Source organism: Narcine bancroftii, chromosome 5, assembly GCF_036971445.1.
Source record: "Narcine bancroftii isolate sNarBan1 chromosome 5, sNarBan1.hap1, whole genome shotgun sequence".
NCBI lineage: Eukaryota > Metazoa > Chordata > Chondrichthyes > Torpediniformes > Narcinidae > Narcine > Narcine bancroftii.
In genome coordinates, this window is record NC_091473.1 from 145,608,120 (window position 1) to 145,630,461 (window position 22,342).

The 22,342-nt window shown below is 42.3% G+C and overlaps 1 protein-coding gene across 3 annotated transcripts in view; it reads right to left on the reverse strand.

Moving 5' to 3' along the window:
* The window catches only part of prkacba (protein kinase, cAMP-dependent, catalytic, beta a), a 235,918-nt gene that overhangs the window by 46,792 nt on the left and 166,784 nt on the right, over positions 1–22,342 (reverse strand). Inside the window, exon 1 of one of the 3 annotated variants that reach the window (XM_069939347.1) lies at positions 20,538–20,857. The exons of the other annotated variants lie outside the window; for them this stretch is intronic. Within the exon in view, the coding sequence (XP_069795448.1) occupies positions 20,538–20,739 (202 nt within the window). The 5' untranslated portion in view covers positions 20,740–20,857. Of the gene's footprint in view, positions 1–20,537; positions 20,858–22,342 lie in introns of those variants that run through there. 3 annotated transcript variants of the gene reach the window in all.

Consider the following 22,342-nt stretch of genomic DNA (forward strand, 5'->3'; position numbering starts at 1 on the left):
TGAGTGTCCATGGATTCGACTCCAGTGCTCCCGCAGCCTCTGCGGCCAGTCTCCTGTTTGATCCAGTGGCAATCTGAGCTCCAGATACAAACCTTCAGCAGCCGAGTCCCTTCTTGCCCTCAGCACTCTCTTGAATCCTGGCTCTGATACCTGGCTCCCACGAGCCAGTCTCCAGCAGCCCGCCACCTGGGTGGGTCCCTCAGCCGCAGAGCCCCTTTCTGGTCTGTACCTTGGTCGCCATCCTGTTGGGTCATCTCCCCTAATTCTCCTTCTCAATGTGGGGGGGGGGGGGGGTGGGCGGTATTTCTCCCTGGTTCTGGTGCCCTGCGCTGTTCTGCTGCCTAACAGAGGTGCTGTCATCTTAGGCTCAGACCCCGTGGTTGCAGGATTTTAAAATAAATCAGTGTTAGCTCCTTTAACAAGCAATTTAAAGCCGAAAGGGAGCTGTCAGCATTAGGACCGGGTTGTTGAACCATTCAGAACAGCGTGGTGCCTCCGCTCCCCGCTCCCCGCTCTCCGCGGTCTGCACAAGCTCCGGTAGCACCATCAGTTTTTAAAAATTCATGTTCTCTCACTGTAACTGGTAGATGGAAATCAAGGGTCTGATATCCACCCTGGTCAGGTAATTTAACATAATGGAATTTGTCAGTAAAATACCACTTGATATTGGCATTATGAAACAGATCACCTGAAAATGACGATCCATATGTAAATGATAAGGCTACTTTGTCAGGTTATACATGTACCGTCAGATCAGAATAAACTTCGACTTAACTTAGTACTTAATTTACAGTGAGCTAATTCATCGAAGGTCCTAATGGATTAATATAACTTTATTGTCTTCAGAGAAGGGAAAAAATAATCTCCCCCTGTTGAAGTGTGACTACTTTCTAGAGAAGTGTGTGAACTGGCTGAGCTTGAACTAGATATCACAAACAGCCCCTTTGTTGCAACCCTTAAAATGAAAATGACTGAGGTGTGCCGTCTGAGTAATGCTTAAAATACCGAATCTGGCCACTGGAGGACGGTGCACAAAAAAAAAACACCCATAATTACAACAGGTACTTGGAAAATTTCTCTGTCATGGAGACTTCAAAGGAGAATTCCATTCAGTGACTCCTCAGTTGGTATAATAGCTCTCTAACAGTTTGGTAGCAGTTTCAGGAAGCAGATCTTGACTGTCTGCCACAGGATCATAATTTCTCACCAACTGAGCAAATCAATGCGTGGGGCTTGTGATCTTAGACCAAATCCATGGGACCGTTGCTCGACTACAATATGGCATGAATGCTAAATTGGAAAAGATGCTGGAAGAGTGGTAAATTAGACCACAAGAGGAAAGGAACTAATTCGGTTAGCTGCATGATAACAAAAGGGCTGGTCATGTTGGTGGGGGGGGGGGGGGGGGAGGAGGAGAATCAAAGGATGGGGGAAGAGGGGAGAAAGAGGATGGAAGAAAAAGTGCTTTGTGTTCTGGGCTCCACATTATTTAACTCCATTTCTTCACAGAGTTTAACTCTTATCAAAATGGTGTTCCCATCATGTTCAAATCAAAATAATCTTTTATAGGAAAATGCAATTGAGCTTTGATGGGAGATGCAAGCAAAACTTTCTTTACAATTTCTTACTGGTAATGTTTTTAAAAATGTGATAAAGCATTAAGAGGACGTACCGTCCACAGGAAGTATATCCATCAGTTTTGATGCACCTGTCATGCTTCTCAAATCAAGAAGGTAATCAGAATTGTCACCAAGATTTTGGGAAAACAGAATGGTTATGTTTAATTTTAATCAATATCCAGTTAAACTGGCAAGAAGCAAATATAACTACAGATGGTCCTTGCAAGGCTTAATCACTTCTATAGTGATCATTTTAAACTCTTTTAAGTCCAGGGTGAAGAACTGCTCATTACTAGCCTGGCACAGAGGTGGCAGTGATAGATAGGAACAATTTGGGATGGGCTAAAAGATCAAAGTACAGTTGTTCCCTGTGGAAACCACGTATCTGTATGACAAGTGACAAAGCTGAATGTATTAATATTTGACTTTGAAAATGCTCTTTAAAATCATGGCACTGTTCAAATCACTTTCAATAACAGCTGATTGAAATAAAACCTGTATAATTGATCACTACACATTACAGCTTTTAAAATATTCAAAGACAAGCATTTTGATTCATTATGCTCCTATAAAGAAATCTCAAAATCATAGGACACGAAGGACAAATTATATAAGGCCACAAGTTTATGCTTTATATTGACCAGGTATTTAATTGCAGTCTCATCATTTTTTAAATTTTAACCCTATGGTACCACAATTGCATAGTCATGCCACATGGAATGAACAGCTACACGACAAAGTAAACAAGCCTCTTTTTAAGTGGGATAAAACAGAAAAGTTTTTTTTTAAATGGTGAGAAACCAGGTAGCATGGATGTACGGTCACCAAGGTGTGCTTGCACAAATGACCGAGCGCCAACATTTCTCCTCAGGAATAATCGGCCCCAGTACCCAAAGCCACTGGGTATTGCTTGCGATATCAGGAATTTTGGTGTCGTTTGCAAAGTCACTAATCAGGTTGTTTCCCACCATTTCATCAGATGCAAGGATCGACAATGAGATAGACAACAGACTCGCCAAGGCAAATAGCGCCTTTGGAAGACTACACAAAAGAGTCTGGAAAAACAACCAACTGAAAAACCTCACAAAGATAAGCGTATACAGAGCCGTTGTCATACCCACACTCCTGTTCGGCTCCGAATCATGGGTCCTCTACCGGCACCACCTACGGCTCCTAGAACGCTTCCACCAGCGTTGTCTCCGCTCCATCCTCAACATCCATTGGAGCGCTTACATCCCTAACGTCGAAGTACTCGAGATGGCAGAGGTCGACAGCATCGAGTCCACGCTGCTGAAGATCCAGCTGCGCTGGATGGGTCACGTCTCCAGAATGGAGGACCATCGCCTTCCCAAGATCGTGTTATATGGCGAGCTCTCCACTGGCCACCGTGACAGAGGTGCACCAAAGAAAAGGTACAAGGACTGCCTAAAGAAATCTCTTGGTGCCTGCCACATTGACCACCGCCAGTGGGCTGATAACGCCTCAAACCGTGCATCTTGGCGCCTCACAGTTTGGCGGGCAGCAACCTCCTTTGAAGAAGACCGCAGAGCCCACCTCACTGACAAAAGGCAAAGGAGGAAAAACCCAACACCCATCCCCAACCAACCAATTTTCCCCTGCAACCGCTGCAATCGTGTCTGCCTGTCCCGCATCGGACTTGTCAGCCACAAACGAGTCTGCAGCTGACGTGGACTTTTTACCCCCTCCATAAATCTTCGTCCGCGAAGCCAAGCCAAAGAAAGAAAGAACAAGGGGACACAACTGCAGGTTTGAAAGGAGTCCACTTAGAACAGAGATGCAGAGGAATTTCTTCAGCCAGAGGGCCATAAATCTGTGGAAATTGTTGCCACGGGCGATTGTGGAGCCCAAGTCATTGGGTATATTTAAGGTAGAGATTGATAGGTTCTTGATTAGCCAAGGCACCAAAGGTTATGTGATAGGTTCTTGATTAGCCAAGGCACCAAAGGTTATGGGGAGGCCAAGCAGTGGGGTTGAATGGGAAAAACAATTGTCAGCTCATGATTAAATGACAAGACAGACTCGATGGGCTGAATAGCCTATTTCTGGTTCTCTGTCTTATGGTCTTATCTCTCCAGATGTTTACATTCCACCACAAGCATCCTCTCAACCTGCCCACCTCCTACAAACCACAAGCATAAAAAGCCTTTGCTTTGAAATATTTAACTTGCTTTTCATGCCAAGGCCTACATATGATAAAACGAACTCCACAAACCACTGACCCCTGATGTTTGCTTTGTAACAGCAGGAAGCATTCCTACATAAACTGACTAATTCATTTGCACATATAGTTTGAGATTTGCCAGTTTTAAAAATTATATTTGTTTTGGAATCAGGGCACCTGTGGTGAAATTGATTGATAGCCCATCTTTAATGGAGACAAGCCTCCTTGAATCTCTGCATCCCTTCTAGTATAGGTACTCCCATCGCACTGCGGAAGAGGATTTAGAACCAGCAATGATTAAGGAGTGGTGCTATACCTCCCAGTCAGGGTGGTGTGCAACTCAGACAGGGAACCTGCAGATGGTGTTATCCCTATGTGCCTGCAAGCATTGGCCTTCTAAAAGTGGGAAGGTTGCAGAAACCATTGTCTTGGACTAGACAATGATCAACATTTATACACAGTGGTTCCTTTAATCTTTCTGTATGCCAAACTGTTTAAAGTATCAAAAGGAAATTGATCAGATCAAAAAATTTTCACATTAAATTATTCCACAATAAAATCCATTTCATCCAAGTCCCATTAGCAACAAGTCATCATGTGACGAAAACTTTATAACTGGAACATTAACTATCTAAATAAACCCAATAAATTATTTTATCAGCATTTATATTACCCATCTCAAAAACAGAAACAATGATATCAATCAAGTTTTGTCCTGGATTAATTTTAAGTGGAAAGTGAAGATTTAAAAAATTCAGTTAAGACCACCGAGGGAGTCAGAGAGTGGAATACATATGGTGATTAACACTTACGCAGTTCAAAACCCTAAAGAAATAATTTCTTTTGAAATTAAATTATTGTACCAAGTTCCAGTGATACCAATGAAAAAGTACTGGTGTGAATATTTAAGTGAAAGTTAGTGAAGAAAAAGCTTCGACTTTTAAGAAAGTCACACCTGTTCAAATGCTGTCTATTAACTCACGTGTTCATAACCTGTGACACACAGGTTATGAAGTTAAAACCAAGGCAAATGAAGGATACAAGTATGCCCAGGCTTCATCTTGAATTCTCTATGGATTTTAAAAGATGAGTAGATTATTAAGAACCCATTTCTATATGATTCACAGTGTGAAAAATAAATAAATAAATAAAGAGCCCATTTCTATTCCACTCTATTTTCTGGAGAGTATATAATTTGAATGCGTGACTGATATTTAATCTACTGAAATCTTAGCATTTCAAGCTATTCACGTGGCATTACAAGAGTTGCGAATCTTGAGGAAAATAACTTGAAAAGAACAATGGAATGCCATAAATCAAAGATGAAATGGAATATCCCCATTGCATTTGAGACATGGTTAGCGTAACAGTTAGCTCAAAGCTGTTACAGCACCAGCGATCGGAACAGGGGCTCAAATCCTGCACTGTCTGCGAGAAGTTTGTATGTTCTCCCTGTGTCTGCGTGGGATTCCTCCAGGGGCTCCGGTTTTCTCCCACCATTCGAAAAGACTCGCACAGCATGGTACAGGCCCTAGACTAAGTTGGCATTCTGGGCTTATCCCATTGCCTGCATATAGACCACATCCAGTTCAAATGTGTTCTGAATGCCTAAGTTGTTTAATTCTACAGTTTCCTCTGGGATCTCATTCCAGAGAGAGACCACCCTCTGAATGAAATGTTGTTCCTTGGTGGCTCGTAAATCTCTCCCCTCTCTGTCCTCTTGTTTACGAATCATCTGCCCTTGATGGTAGTGGGGGGGGGGGGTGGTGGGGGGTGGGGGGGACTGAGCATTTACTTTATCCATGCCACTCATAATTTTATAAACCTCTTTTATAGCCCTCAGCCTATGCTATAGGGAATATTCTGAGTATACCTTTCCTCTCCCTCCAAGTTCTCCAATTGCAGCAACGTCCTGATGAAGCTCCTCTGCACCCTTTCCAAGCTTGTCAAGACCTTCTTACTGCTTTTCCTTCTTTGGCTTGGCTTCGCGGACGAAGATTTATGGAAGGGTAATGTCCACGTCTGCTGCAGGCTCGTTTGTGGCTGTCAAGTCCAATGCAGGACAGGCAGACATGGTTGCAGCGGTTGCACAGGGAAAATTGGTTGGTTGGGGTTGGGTGTTGGGTTTTTCCTCCTTTGTCTTTTGTCAGTGAGGTGGGCTCTGCGGTCTTCTTCAAAGGAGGTTGCTGCCCGCCGAACTGTGAGGCGCCAAGATGCACGGTTTGAGGCGATATCAGCCCACTGGCGGTGGTCAATGTGGCAGGCACCAAGAGATTTCTTTAGGCAGTCCTTATACCTCTTCTTTGGTGCACCTCTGTCACGGTGGCCAGTGGAGAGCTCGCCATATAACACGATACTGTTAGACACCCAGAATTGCACACAGTGCTCAAAGCGTGGTCTCATCGATGTCTCGTCCAGCTGAATCACAAGGTTCTGACTTTTGTACTCACTCTAATCCGCCCAATAAAGGCAAACACACCAAAATGACTTCTTTATCACCTTGTCCATCTGTTTCAATGTCATTGATCTGAAACTTTGACTGCCACCATATCTTGTAATTACGGTTCCCTGATTCCAGGCTTTCCAACTAGTGGAAATATCTTAACACTGACTATGTCATGCTTTCTTAGCTTGTATTTGGCATTAAATCACTTCTTCTCACATTTGTGACAGGAAGACCCTCTTGCTCCATACTTCTAGTGCTATATATTTTCAATAAGGGAACCAATACTGTACACTGTATTCTTGGTGTGGCTACACCATAAACCTATACAACTGGAATATTCTACTTCTAAGCTTTGGCCCACCAGGCAAACATGTCATTTCACTTGCCAATCAATTGCTTACCCTGCATGCTAACCTTATGGTCCTTGCACAAGATGTCTAACATTTTACATTACCTGTAAATTCTCCATTGCTTGGTATTTTTTTTCCCTTTTCACCACAAAACTCCAAGAGCCCAGGCCAGGTTGCATTCCCCCCCTGCCCCACTCAGACAATTGTATCGAGAAAGTGGATTGCTTCAACCTGTTTTATTTCTGCATTTTGAGATGAGCTTTTCAGACTGCAATCCACAGTGACTGTGGATTCCTTTTTTTTCCCATGTGCTAATATGCAGGCAATAGGATGGATGGAATCTTTACTTCCAGGGAAATAAAGATGGTGGCTGCTTCTACGGACTCTTGTGTACGAGCATTCCTTAATTTCTGGGTGGTTCGCATCAGACTACCGACGCACATCACTTCTGACAGAGGATCTCAATTTATATCTTCATTATGGATGGCCTTATCTCGGCTGGTCGGCTCGAGGCTTCATCATACAGCGCTTACACCTGCAGTCCAACAGGATGTTGAATGATTTCTTTGTCACCTTAAATCAGCATTAATGGCCTGTTTGGATGGTCCCAACTGGGCAGACGACTCACCATGGGTGTTGTTGAGCATTAGGGCAACTCCAAAAGAGGATCTTCACAATCTGTCTGTGGAGCATGTATACGGCGCCTTTGGTGGTCCCAGGGGAATTCGTTCCACATGGATCCAGTAAAGATGAAGATCTCAAAGAGCTGCTGAGCAGACTAAGGGATACCAAAGGCAAATTATCCCCTGTACCACCATCACCACATGGCAAACATGTTTCTTTTGTACTACATGAACTGAAGGACTGTGAATACAATGTTCGTATGTAGAGGAACACATGGACAGCCCTTACCTATCCCAGGGTGATAAGATAAACGAGGTCAACACGCATCTTGGACGTTGCTGGGCAGCCTCTGTCATTCACAATTGACAGGTTCAAACCTGCCCATGTTGACAAAACTGCCCCCATTCAACAGCCAGCTGTCCGACGCAAGGGCCCACCTCCCAAAAAATTAGGAGGTGAGAGTACCGGTTTTGGGGGGTGTGGGGAGGGAAGACTGTGTAGCGTCACTATAGATAAACTACAACTCCCAGAAGTCTAGCGAACCAGCAAGGAACATCATAACTTCACAACGTGGTTCAGTGTTTTAAAAGAATACACGTGTGACTTGAGTTCTGATTTACCTGCAACTGTGTGTGTCATTATTTCACGTTCATCAGCCACCACTGTGTTTTCAGTGGCTACACTGATCAGCCTTAAACGAAACAACATGAACATTGGTTTCTCTCTGGTCATTGCGAGCCCCATCTGAGTCCATCTCTTCTTTACCTACTCCTGTACATTTTTTTCCCTATCTAACTGCCCCCCACCATGGTTTCTCCCTCTACCTTCCACATCTCATTTACCTCTGGGCCCTTCCTCCAGCTTCTTTCCCCATTATACATGTTGTCGCACATATTCAGGCTTAATATAGGGTTCAAACCTGAAACTGACCATTTTTACTCATGGATGCAGTCTGACCTGCTGAGCTCCTCCAGCAATTCTTTGTCTGCAGTTTTGACGTCTCTTCTTTCTTCTCTTTGGCTTGGCTTCGCGGACGAAGATTTATGGAGGGGTAAATGTCCACGTCAGCTGCAGGCTCGTTTGTGGCTGACAAGTTCGATGCGGGACAGGCAGACACGGTTGCAGCGGCTGCAGGGGAAAATTGGTGGGTTGGGGTTGGGTGTTGGGTTTTTCCTCCTTTGTCTTTTGTCAGTGAGGTGGGCTCTGCAGTCTTCTTCAAAGGAGGTTGCTGCCCGCCGAACTGTGAGGTGCCAAGATGCACGGTTTGAGGGGATATCTGCCTAAAGAAATCTCTTGGTGCCTGCAGTTTTGATGTATCTCTGAAGGAAATGTCTATAATTGGGCAGAAGGGGGAAAAGGTAGAGAAAGGACAACAGCCTGATTTGACGGATAGTGTTGAGGGTGAAGACTTGGAAGTGCAGTGCTGGACTAACCAGAATGCTGAATGTTTCACCATCTTTAATTCTCAGAGAAACATTTATTCCAAAAAGCTAGACATGGAATTTAAACTGCAGCTTGGTAAGATTTGTAAGAAATCTGAGCAATCAAAAATACATTTCAACCATCAAAATTTCTATAGTTGAAATAAGTGACCCTGCCTCTCCCCTGATGAACTGAAGAAACATAATACATTAAAAATGCAGTGAAACTGGATAGTAACCATTTATAGGTGGCACAGGTCATGGAAAGGTCATTCATTCGAAGAGCCAAACAAATCCTTTATCATGAGAAGATTAAAGCCATATCTTCGGTTTCGGTTCCGAGATCACCCCAGATGAACGTGACATTAGCACAAGACTATATTCACTTCCAACACCCTCAAAACAAAGTATCCACAGATTGCATTCATAACTGGAAACTTCAACCCATCTTTATCTTCAAGATCAGGTTACATCCATCGGTCTGGTTCTGCCAGATATCTTGTCTGTCTGTGGCCTCATGCACTATCCCACCAAGACCACCTGCAAATTGGAGGAACTACACCTGATGTTCTGCCTGGCATTAACATAGACTTTTCTGGTTTCTGCTAATCTGCTTTCCTTTTCCCCCTCCCTTTCCTTTTCCCTTGTCTTCTTTCCCTCAGCTCTCCTCCCCCTTCCCTCTCTATTCACCTAGCCCATCCATAGAACGCTTCTCCCCTTGCTTGCTGCTGTATCCTCCCTCCCTTCTTCACCTATTACCTCCTATTTCTGCAACCATGTTTCTCCCCCCACGCCTCCCTCTTTACCTTTTTATTTGAATGTCTGCCGACATTTTTCCATTCCTCGATGAAGGGCTCAAGACCAAAACTTGGGTTCTGCGTCTTTATCTTTGCAATATAAAGGACACTGTTTGACCGGCTGAGTTTCTCCAGCCTTGTGCTTTTATCTCAACATCCTTGACCACTGCGACACAACCATAAACAATTGTTCCATCCCACACACCGGCCGGCAAGTCAGATTATTAGGCTGTGTTGCTTCTGCTTGTAGACTAGCAGAAGCTGAGGGAGGGAGGGCCAGGTGGTGAGTCATTCAACAATGGGCTGAGGACACAGATGACATCCGATAAGACAATTTCTAATCTGTCACAACAAAATTCATTAGGCCTGCTGAAAGTTTTTCAAGAATCATTGTGTAGAACTTGAGAATTATTTGGGAGGATAAGCTGAGTGAATTCTAGAGCTCATACAAGAGGCAGCCAAAGGCATAACTGTTCCGTTTCACAATGGTGAAAAATAGCTCTGAAACCCAATATTGCAGAGAAATATTTTATAATAGAATGGATAGCTGCATATCCACAAATTACAGTGTGGAAAAAAAATCAGTAAATTAACAGACCCACTCTAAGCTATCAAGATCCTATGGCTTCTTCACAATTGGGTGACTGTCGGCGTTCTTTGAAAGGATGAGGAGACAGAATTATTGTTATCCAAAGACTGTTATTGCTCCATCAGGGACTCCATCTTCTGGGTTTGTCTTTGTTAATGACCACTTCCCCATTTACATCCACAATTGAATGATGGATTGGCTCTTTAATCTTCATCTCATGAGTCTCCGACAATATTTATTGATCTTCATTATGCCCATGGCTATGCCACCTGCATACACAGAATACAGTTCCATCTCCACTGGACTTCATGAAACCAATTTGCTGAAGCCTAGGGTTTTTATTCAAGAGATTCTTCCACACAAGATTCAATAGCAATTGTTTTTCCCCAGGAATCTGCTCTGCTACATTTTCACGGATTGCCATCTACAGAAAGATGAAGCGATCCAGATCCACAAGGCCATTAATACCCCAGGGAGCGTGACAGACGAACACCACAGAGTCTGGAGGGTTACCACCAACTATCCCTGGCATATCCTATACAATAAAGGAGAGGATTAGTGCACTCTTTCCAGCATCAAGGCAATGGTCCTCTTGCATCACTCTGCTGGACCAGATATTGTCTATTTGCAGACTTTTATCTCCAAGCTAATCCATCATCATGGTGGGCAGAAGGCAGGAGTTACCGAAAATGCTTCTCCAGAAAGCTGTTGCAGCAAGTCATCAGGCTATCTCAGTCCTGACACAACCCCATCTGGTACCCATCCTCTGCGAAGCGCAGTCTCCTTAAACCTGGAAGCCAATAACCTCATCATCAGGTAACTGATTTGCAAGAAGTCTTTCACCTGCTGATGGACTGACGGATTGGATTCTAGTTGGAAAACGAGACCAAGGTCTGATGACAAATGGCAACATTTCAGTGCATAATATCGCAGCCAATTTTAGAAAGAGCAATGTCTAGGTGATATTTTGACTATGGCATTGGAGATAGTACCCCGGTCTCCTTCACAATAGTGCCATGCAACATTTGAAATCCATAATGCAAACTGGATTTGGTTTAACAAGTTATCTCAAAAAGACTGCCTGCAATACAGGCGCCTGTCATTACATCACTCCCAGATAATCCATTAGATAACACTAAATCTTCTGAGTTGCATGTCCGAAATTGCTCAAGCAATTGCTAGAGAAACTCAAGCTAGTCAGGCAACATGTGAAAAGAGCATGCTTTAGTCAGCCAAAAACGATGATTGGATCATTCCCCTGTCAATCATGTCCAGTGCCTGCAATGATGTAAGTCAACCACACTGATTTTATGTACATTTGATCATACAATCCTTTACTTTTTTTTCAGTGGGGGGGGGAGAATTACATACTTTTAAGGAAGGTTGTTGCAGTTTACTGCCTTTGCTTTTTAAATAGATTGCTTAGCAAGTGCATGGACTTGATTTGCTGTCCTACATCTCAACTCATCTCCAATTCAATGGCTTACGGTCAATAAATGCTCCTTTTCTTTGAATGAAAAGCTGTTAAACATAAAACCAGTACACCAGAATCCTACAATTTCCTGACTGATCCAGGCTTCTGTTTGAATTGATAATCTGACTCATGGGTGAATAGCTCCATCACACACAAAACTGATAATTAGCAAAATGGCTGTACCAAGTACTTGCCAGTTATTTCAAAAAATATTGAGGAAGGGACAAATGAAATTTTCAGCAAAATCACTGCGGGACTGTTTGCTAAGTATAGCATCATACACAGTAGGAATATTTTCCATTGCAATTCTGAATGACTGGAGCAGGGGCCGACAAACTTTTTAAACCGTCGATCTCTTCATGGAATCCTTGATCTCTCACTGACCACCAAGCATGTGAAATAAATATCATCATTAATACGTTTCTCTAGAGCCTAGATATTTATCGACCCTATGGATAGTCCCGTCGACCCCCAGCGGTCAATGGAGACCACTTTGCCGACCCCTGGACTAGAGGGAATCTCCTTGTATTTGTTCATACCACATCACTATCAGCCATTAAACTGGAGGTGGGGCTATGGAGGTGGGCTTAGATGTGTGGTTGCACAAAGCCCATTTATTTGCTGAGCAATTCATTAAAAAAAAGTGAACTACCACATCATCCTCAAACAGAGGCAACTTCTCCCAATATTCTGGAATTCAAGAAAGCAGCCTTGATCTTCAAGGACCTCCACCACCTAGGTCATGCCCTGCTACCAACAGGAAGGAGGTACAGAAACCTGAAGACGAATACCCAACAATAAAAAAACACCCTCTGCCATCAGATTTCTGAATTGTCAATGAACCACAGACACTACCTCACTCCCTTCTTTTGGACTAATTTTAAAAAAATGTAATTTATAGCAATTTTACACCTGCAATGCTGTCGCAAAACAACGAGTTTCGTGACACTTTCATGACTATAAGTTCTGATTCCTTTAAACTGAGAGTCATACAATAATCCTGAAGAATATTTTGGTGCCGTACAAAGGGAATTCAGCATCAGTAGAGATGGCATCTTTCAGGCAAGATGTCAAGAGATGATATTTTGGAGATATAAGAAAATGGAGGAGCAAGAACATGGAGCAAAAAAAAACATCTGCCGGAAAAAAAGCAGGTGGAACAGTATCTATGGGGGCTTGGGAAAGAAATGATAGTGTTCCAAATCAAAACCAGTCATCCAGACTGATTCTGCTCTCTCGGCTTTACAAACATTCCATTACACTTTCAATAATCATCAGGGAATGGAATTACCCAAAGTTTGTGAGGCAAACTTTCAGACAGAATGTGAAATGGTAACAGAAATTCAGCAATTTTCAAGAAATAAATGTTCTTTAAAAGTCAATTAAAGCATCAATGATTGAGTTGAGAAGTGTTGATAGTCATATTTGTGATAATGGAACCCTCTTCTTATATCGAGTACTTTCTTGCCTTTTCAGATCGAGGGTTCCATCTGGGGCAGCTTCCACAACGTCAAGCTCTCTCAGTATTACAGAGAATGCCAGGAAGACAAGGTTTTTTTGTGATATGCAAAAAAAAATTATAGGTGAGCCAAACTGACATTCAGGTTATACTTTTGTCCATTAGTATAACCTTCACCTACCAATGGTGGAAAAGACTTTAGTCTTTATTTCTGAAATTTCTTAAACTGAACCACTTGACCATGGACCAGAGAACATTGTTTCTTCAGGTTGTACTGGTACAAATGGATGACAAGTGAACTTGAAACTTCAATCAATCTCTTTCCAATGGGCTCAAAAGCCTTCTTTTTGACCAGACCAAATTCAGAGAGGAATAACTTTATTTTTCACTTTGTAAACAATCTCATTTTAAGCTTTGCAATAATGGCCACATCGAAAAAATGAATATTGAGAAGTAAAAACTTTCACTGTTTGATTCCCTTCATGGATGTTGCCTGACCTGAGTTCTTCCAACATTTTATTTTGGATTCTAACATCTGGAGACCATAAGACCACAAGTCTTAGAGGCAGCATTACCCCATTTGGCCCAACGAGTCTTCTCCATTCAAATCATGGCGGATATATCATTTTTCCATTCAACCCCATTCTCCTGCCTTATTTTTCTTTGCTGTAATGTCCGGAACCACTGTTCAAAATAAGTGACCAACCATTCAGAACACATAAGGTCTTGGGAAGTTGTGTTAATTCAAGACAGTTCAATAGGTTTTTGGATATTTAAAATATATTTAAAGTATAATGTGAATACAAGCAACTCTTGTTATGTCTTTTATCCATTCGGAGAGATACACGTCTTTGTTCTCATGTGACCCACCCAATTTTACTTGAGCATGCTCAGTTGCCGAAGTTTTGCTTGACACAGAGCCGAATGGTTGTTTTTGCCCAATTTACCTTTAACCCAGAAGATGGCAATCCATTGATCTAGCTGAACATGAAGCCCCTGCTTTGGGATCTTAACCCCAAGTGGTCTTTGACATCCTGTCCAATTTCTGGGGTATTTGAATAGCTTGTAAGTGTACTTCTGAATCAATGTTGAGAGGCTGAAACTAACTGGGATATCAAAAATTTTTTTTTGCTATGTTACATAATACCCAAATTGCAGCGATAAAAATAATCCCTGCATAATAGGAAGCCGTACACATCAGTCAGATCAGAGATAAATATCACGAAATGTGAAAATGTGACCAATGCAAGACAAATTCCCTACAACATCCTTACCAAGTGGAGAAGCCACCATTCCTCAATTAACATTTTCCAATAAAGATATGAGCCAAGTTCATCACCATGTTCACACTTATGGTCACACATATGAGGATTATAATCGTATTACTAGTTTTTACCAAAGGAGAAGCATTTTGTTAAGAATGTTCTTTATGCCTGGAACATTGAATGTGCAAGAGCAGCCATCAATTTTCACCTCTGCCATTCCATCTCCTCACATTCCTTATTAATCTCTGAAGTGTGACAGAATTTCCCTTGAACCACAAGATGACAGCAAATGGTGCACAAGCTTGACCATGGATCCCTGGGTAGCATAGACTATTTCTTCATGGAAATAACAGTAAAATCTCTGTTATCCAGAACTCAAGCAACGGGTAAAAATATCACAGATAATAAATAGGTAAAAAATACTAAGGTTTAAAAATGGTGTCCCTAGAGTTCAGTTTGCCAATCACGCAACCTCACGCAACTGGCAAATTTACTTACCCAGCATTTACTAATCCCCATTGGTGCTGGATACCAAGGGTTTTTACGCAAGCTTCAAATTAAAACATGAATTGCAAAAGCTGGTAGACAAAGAAATCCTTTACTATTTATGATGCACAATTAATAGAGATTAGGTGGGGGAAAAGAAGATTTTCATGTTCTTGTATGTAATCCATCCAATTTTACCCCAAGAACAAAAAAAGGCCATTGAGCCCCTTCAGTTGAGTCCCAACTAAGATCATGTCTGATCTTTTATCTCAGTGCCACTAAATCCAAATCCTTTGATTCTTTTAAATATCCAAAAACCTATTGAACTGTCTTGAATTAACACAACTTCCCCCCAAGACCTTATGTGTTCTGAATGGTTGGTCACTTATTTTGAACAGTGGTTCCAGACATTAAAGCAAAGAAAAATAATCAGTTCTGCACCTACTCTGTTGCCAAAGTGCAAACTAAGTATTCAACAATGAATATTGGGGAGAAGGCAGGAGAATGGAGTTGAATGGAAAAATGATACATCCGCCATGATTTGAATGGAGAAGACACGTTGGGCCAAATGGGGTAATGCTGCTACTAAGACTTGTGGTTTTATGGTCTGCAGATGTTGGAATCCAAAATAAAATGTTGGAAGAACTCAGGTCAGGCAACATCCATGAAGGGAATCAAACAGTGATAGGTTTTACTTCTCAATATTCATTTTTGCGATGTGGCCACTATTGCAAAGCTTAGCATTTATAAGCATGTTTTTTCGGTCTTGTTAAAATTCCCAATGTTTCAGACTCCACCTCCATCCCAGGCAAGGCATTCCAAGGATCCACAACACTCTGCGTAAAAAATGTACCCCTGGTGTCTCCCCTAAACTTCCCTCCCTTCATTTTGTACATATGTCCTCTGGTGCTTCCTATTCCTGCCCTGAGAAACAGGCATCGGATATCTATCTATGTATGCCTCTCATAAATCTTGTAAACCTCTATCACATCTCCTCTCATCCTTCTGTGCTCCAAAGAGAAAAGCCCCAGCTCTGCTAACCTTGCCTCATAAGTCTTGTTTCCCAATCCAGGCAACATCCTGGTAAATCTCCTCTGCACCCTCTCAAAAGCTTCCACATCTTTCTTGTAATGAGGCAAACACAATTCTCCAAGTGTGGTCTCACCAGAGATTTGTAGAGTTGCAACATGACCTCACTACTTCTGAACTCAATCCCCCTATTAATGAAGCTCAGCATCCCCTAGGCCTTCTTAACTATCCTATCAACCTGAACAACGACCTTGAGGGATGCATGGATTTGGACTCCAAGGTCCCTCTGTTCCTCCACACTCTTAAGTAACAGACCATTAACCCTGTACTCAGCCTTCTGGTTTGTCCTTCCAACATGCATCACCTCACACTTATCCAGATTGAATTCCATCTGCCACTTTTCTGCCCAACTCTGCATCCTGTCTATATTGTCTCGTAACCTTCGACAACCTTCAAATACATCCTCAACTCCTCCAACCTTAGTGTCATCCGCAAACTTTCTGACCCATCCTTGCGTCCCTTCATCCAGGTCATTTATAAAAATCACAAAGAGCAGGGGTCCCAGAACAGATCCTTGAGGTACTCTACTAGTCACTGATCTCCGGGATAAATATTTTCCTTCAACTACTCCTCTCTGCTTTCTACCTGCAAGCAAATTTTTTTATCCACACAGCCAAGGTTCCACTGATCCTATGCCTCATGACTTTCTGAACGAGTCTCTCGTGGAGGACCTTGTCAAATGCCTTGCTAAAATCCACAGAGACGACGCCTACTGCCTTACTCTCATCAATTCCTTTTATTACCTTTTCAAAAAACTCAATTAGGCTCCTGAGGCATGACCTTCCCTTCACAAAGCCCTGCTGACTATCCTTGAGTAGACTGTATTTATCAAAATGCTCATAGATCCTATTCTTTAGAATCATCTCCAATAGTTTGCACATCACTGACGTGAAGACTCACTGGTCTATAATTCCCAAGATTCTCCCTATTACCCTTTTTAAACAAGGGGACGACATTTCTCGTTCTCCAGTCCTCCAGCACCTCCCCTGTGGCCAAAGAGGATTCAAAGATCATAGCTATTGCCCCAGATATCTCTTCCCTCACTTACTATAGCAACCTGGGGCATATTGCTTCTGGCCCTGGGGACTTATCTTCTTTTAAGAAGATCCAACATTTCTTCTTTCCTAATCTCAACACTGTCCAGAACACAAGCCTGATCTATTCCGACTTCACCGTGATCAAGGTCCTTTTCTCTTGTGAATACTGAAACAAAGTAAAGATTTAGGACCTCCCCAGCCTCCAGGCACATGTTGCCTCCTTTATCCTTTAGCGGCCCCACCTTCATTCTCATCACCCTTCTGTTCTTCACATACATATAGAGGACCTTGGGTTTCTCCTTAATCCTACATGCCAAGGGCCTCTCATGCCCCTTTCCAGCTCTCCTGTCCTTTCTTAAGCTTCTTCCTGGCTATCATATACTTCTCATGAGCCCTTCCTGTTTCCTTCTTCCTCTTGACCAGCTGCCTCACCTGCTTCATCAACCACGGTTCCCTTTTTCTAGCATCTTTTCCTTGTCCCAGAGGGACAAACCTATCCTAAACCCAGCACGAGGTCCCTAAACTTCCTCCACATTAGGTCTGTGCATTCTCCCTTGAATATCTGTTTCCAATTTACACTCGCTAGTTCCTGTCTCATCCCATCATAATTAGCTGTTCCCCAATTAAGTTCTTTCCCATTTTATCTGCTTTTATTCTTTTCCATAGCTAAGCTAAAGCTCAGGGAGCTGTGGTCACTCTCACCAAAATTCTCCCCCACCGAGAGGTCCACCACCTGACCAGGCTCATTACCCAGAATTAGATCCAGTGTGGCCTCTCCTCTCGTCAGCCAGTCCATATATACTGTGTCAGGAATCTTTCTTGGACACACCTGACGAATTCAATCCTATCTATCCCTCTTAGAGTCAGTAGGTGCCAGTCAATGTTAGGCAAGTTAAAATCACCCATAACTATAACCCTGTATTTCCGGCACCATTCCAAAATCTGCCTGCTAATCTGCTCCTTGGAATCCTGAGGGCTATTTAGGGGTTCATAGACTACTCCTAGTACAGTGATAGCTCCCTTCCTGTTTCTGACTTCCACCCACACTGACTCAGTCGACACTTCCTCTACAGCCTCCTCCCTTTCTATTACCAGATATTATCCATGACCAGTAATGCTACTCCCACCCCCTCTAATCTACCATCCTATTCCTTTTAAAACATCTAAACCCTGGTACTTGCATCAGTCAATCCTGCCCTTTCTCCAGCCCAATCTCCATAATGGTCTCAACATCGTAGTTCCACGTACTGATCCATGCTTTAATTTCATCCCCTTTATTCCTAATCCTGAAATAGACACATTTCTAACCCTCTATCTGGCTACATTTATATTTTGTCTCATGCCTGTCCTTTCTCACAAACTAAGAACCCTGTAGCCCCTTTCACACTTGCAAGTGATCCCAGGAATTATCCACCAATAGGTCTTAAAGTGCTTAGTGTGAAAGTAAAATCAGCTCAATGCCGATGTCAGAGGATACCATCTCACATCGGGGACTGACGGTTTTGACCCCTAGTGCAATCCCCGGCGTCTGCAGATGCCAGTGTTGCAATCAGGCAAGTGTAAAACAGGTAATTTCATTGTGGGATTGAAATGATACAAGTTTTTGCGTGAGTCCAGGGACGTGAAGAAAGATTAAAATGAAGGTATAAACATTGCCATGGGAAAGTTGCAGTGGGGGGAGGGGGGGGAGAGAGAGAGAGAGAGAGAGAGAGAAAGAGAGAGAGAGAGAGAGAGAGAGAGAGAGAGACAGAGAGACAGAGAGAGAGAGAGAAAGAGAGAGAGAGAGAGAAGAGGAAACAAATAGCAATAAATAGCAATGGCGGACAATTTTTAAACAGTGTGGGAAAATTGACAGCGCTATAACACACAATTTATAAAGACTATGGGAAGAAAAGCAATGGCGGACCTGACTTCCCAGAATACTGTGTGGCAGAGAAACCCCTCTATGAATACTCCATGCATGCAGCTGGGAATACAGCCCTTTCTCTGCCACATGGAATTCTGGGAGGGCAGGTCCACCATCGCTTTTTTCCCCATGGTATTTCCCCATGGCAATAGTGCTACCAACTTTTCCATGCTGTTTAAATTGTACGTGATAGTGTTATTAACTTTCCCATGCTATATAAATTGTGCGTTATAACGCTAAACTTTCCAACACTGTATAAATTGAGCACTACAAATTTTCCCACGCTGTTCTAAAAATTGTCCGCTATTGCTATTTATTGCTAGCACTTTCCCACGGTCCCATATAAAGGTTTATATAGGTCGGCACAACAACAACAGGGGCTGAAGGGCTCATACTGTGCTGTACATAAAGCTTAATGATGTTATAATTAGGCAGGATTAATTTTGTTCAAATATAAGATCATAATACATCAATCAGGATTTAGGGCAGGTCAACCATCGCTCGATGCGTCAATACATCACCGGTAGAGGGTAGAACAGTCCTAACCCCAGGGATGGCTCCTTGCAAATGTGAAAGCCTTCAGTGTCCCAGTTAGGAATGGTCAAGTGTGAAAAGCCAAACCCCCATTTCTATCCCAGGACACTGAACGGCCAATTAAGTGGGATGCAAGTGTGAAAGGGGCTATAGATTCATGCTTTTGACCTTTTGCCCCATTCTCTACACTCACATTCTCCATAACAATGCAGCAACAGAAATAAGAGGTACAACTTTGGGAACATTGAGAAAATTATCTATGCATTGTTTTGCCCACAATGGGTATATGGAATGAGCTGCCTGAGGAAGTGGTGGAGGCTGGCACATGACAGAATTTGAAAGCTATATGGACAGGTTCATAAAGAGCAAAGTGGAGAGGGGGTACGTGCCAAATTAAAGAAAATAGCCAAAGGGGCCACTACTGCTCTGTGACTTACTGCTTACCTGGACTTCGGCACCCTTGCTAAAGGTGTGTGGCATGCACTGCAGCCATGATAGATGGATAATGGAGGAAATGAATCACACTATACTGTAAAGGGTGCTAACATTATAACGCTTAATGATACACTAAACTAAAATTGCTCAAACATGACCTTCAAAATCATGGTGTAAAATGGAGTAGATTGCCTTATAGCAAAATAACGCACTTTAAAATTAGGCCAGATCCACATTTTCCCTTCAGCTTTTAACTTGAGATTTAGAACCATTAAAGCATTGTTTTTGTTTTATGAATATGAGAATGCTTCAAAGGGGATAAATGATAACATGAAATGAAGCTATGGATTCTGAAGTGTCACCTTTGAGTTAATTAATTGCACTCAAAAGGAGAACTATTGAAAGTCAACAGTTGGAGGGAAAGAAAAACCTTTGTTTCTCTCCAACTTTTCCTCTTGTTGTCCAGCGATCACCAATGCAACAATGGAATACAAGACACGACTATTGCTTTTTGATGCTTGTTAGTCCACTGATCAAACGCATACATGGAATTGAGGGAGATATGAGAACTTATAGCAGGAGAAGAAAGTGGGAGGGTGAACGTTGGTCAAACACCACTTGTGGAAGCTTGTTAACATTGATGTAGAGAAATACAATGTACTTCCTTCCCCATTCAAATATGTTGGGAGAATGAGGTTAATTTTAATTTTTCACACTAACAAGTATGAAGGGAAATTTAATAGCAGCAAGACTTCACTACAGTTAAGTACCACGTTTCAGGCGATCTTATTACAGAATTACATTAGTCTTAAATATAAACTTACTATAATTATCCCAAATGAGAGTATATCCAGAGACAAAGAAACCTTCATTTTCCACATACAGACTTTGCTCGTTAGCAGGCACCTTTTGTTGTCTGTGAAAAATTCTGTGCGTTAAGCAATCCAGTTTAACCAAAGCTGACGAGGTTTTTGGTGAGTCTGGCCCGGTGGACTGGCAACCGATCAAATTATTTTGTTGGGCCATCTGCCTCCGGGTCACATTAAAGATTTTTATAATAATTAATAACTTGTGCAAATGTGTAGCACATTATACTTCTAAAAGTAGCTAGGGTCTAAGTTGAGCAAGCTTCCTGTTTGTAACCAAAAAAAGGCTGCCACTCCAATCAGCTGTATGACCACGGACTGTGAGCTACTACTGAGTTTCCGGTCGACAGGAAACAGCACATTTCATAATGTCCACTGAAGCTTATTTAAAAACATATTTTATCGAACAGGTTCAATATTTTTAATTTTACAACTATTCTAACAGTTGAATTCTCTGAAGATGTACATTTTTTGTAAAAGCAAAAACAAAGTTTCAATATGGAAAAGTTCAAGTTAAAATAGTGTTTCCTGTAAATGAGACTGAAAAACCACAAAACTCTCTGAAAATACTTCAGAAATATTCATAGCACAAGCACTTTCACCAGTGAAGAATATTACAATTTTTCTTTGCTCTCATTAAAGATGCCTTCTCAGGTGGCCTTTCAGGCACACAAAATAATAAGGGGCATGAATAAAGTGAATGCACACAGTTTTTTTTTTGCCGAGAGTAGCCAATTCTAGAACTACAGTGCACAAGGTTAAGGGGAGAGGGGAGAGATTTAAAGGGAACTGAGGAGCAATTTTGCCACTGTTGTCTGCAAGTGGAACGAGTTGCCAGAGGAAGCTACCGAATTGGTTATGATTTTGACATTTGGAAAGATATATGGATAGAAAGGACATGGGCAAAATGCAGGCAAATTAAACTAGCCCAGAATGGCAACTTAATCAACGTGGATGAGTTGGGCCGAAGTGCCTGCTCTGTGCTGTGTGGCTATGCCACTTCCTGCTTCGGTGCCAGCAGGACCTCTGTAATTTTTCTAAACATCCAATCCTTTTGCAATGCACAAAAGTGCTGAAGAAACTCGGCAGGCATCACAGAATCGATATGAAGATTGACCAACGTTTTGGCCTGAGGCAAAAAGCTGGTTACCCTGGTAACCCTGGTTACTCTGGATGCTGTGCGACCTGCTGAGTTTCTCGAGCACGTTTCTGACCCCAGCATCTGCGGACTTTCTTGTCGAGGTCTGCAAAAGGATGGTAGTTCAAATCAGAGCCCAGTTCTAGGTTTTGTCTTTGATTTGTGACGATCACATGTGACTGGTTGATAATTATCAACAGGAACCCAGGGCTAATTTCTCCCCACTCTCCTATGCCACCAATTTCACAAAATAATGACAGTACCGGAGGAATCCACAAGTTTATTGAGTCTGTTCCTGCCCCACCAAAGCATTAACAAGTCAATCCCACTTCCCCATTCTTACGAGTTCTTTTCCTTCAGATAATTACCAAAATCATTTTTGAATATTAATTTAAGATGCCTCAACCATTACTCCAGTAGTGACTTCCAGAATAGTGTATTTCTCCGTATCACATTTGTTGTCTGACCAATCTCCTTTATTCTATGATTTCAAATTTGTTAGTGTACATACAGACATCACATACAACCCTAAGATTCCTTTTTCTGTAGGCGAGGCAGAATTACCGCTTAGTGGTGGTGCAAAAAAAAAACAGCACACAGCAAATACAATTATACTAAATCAGAT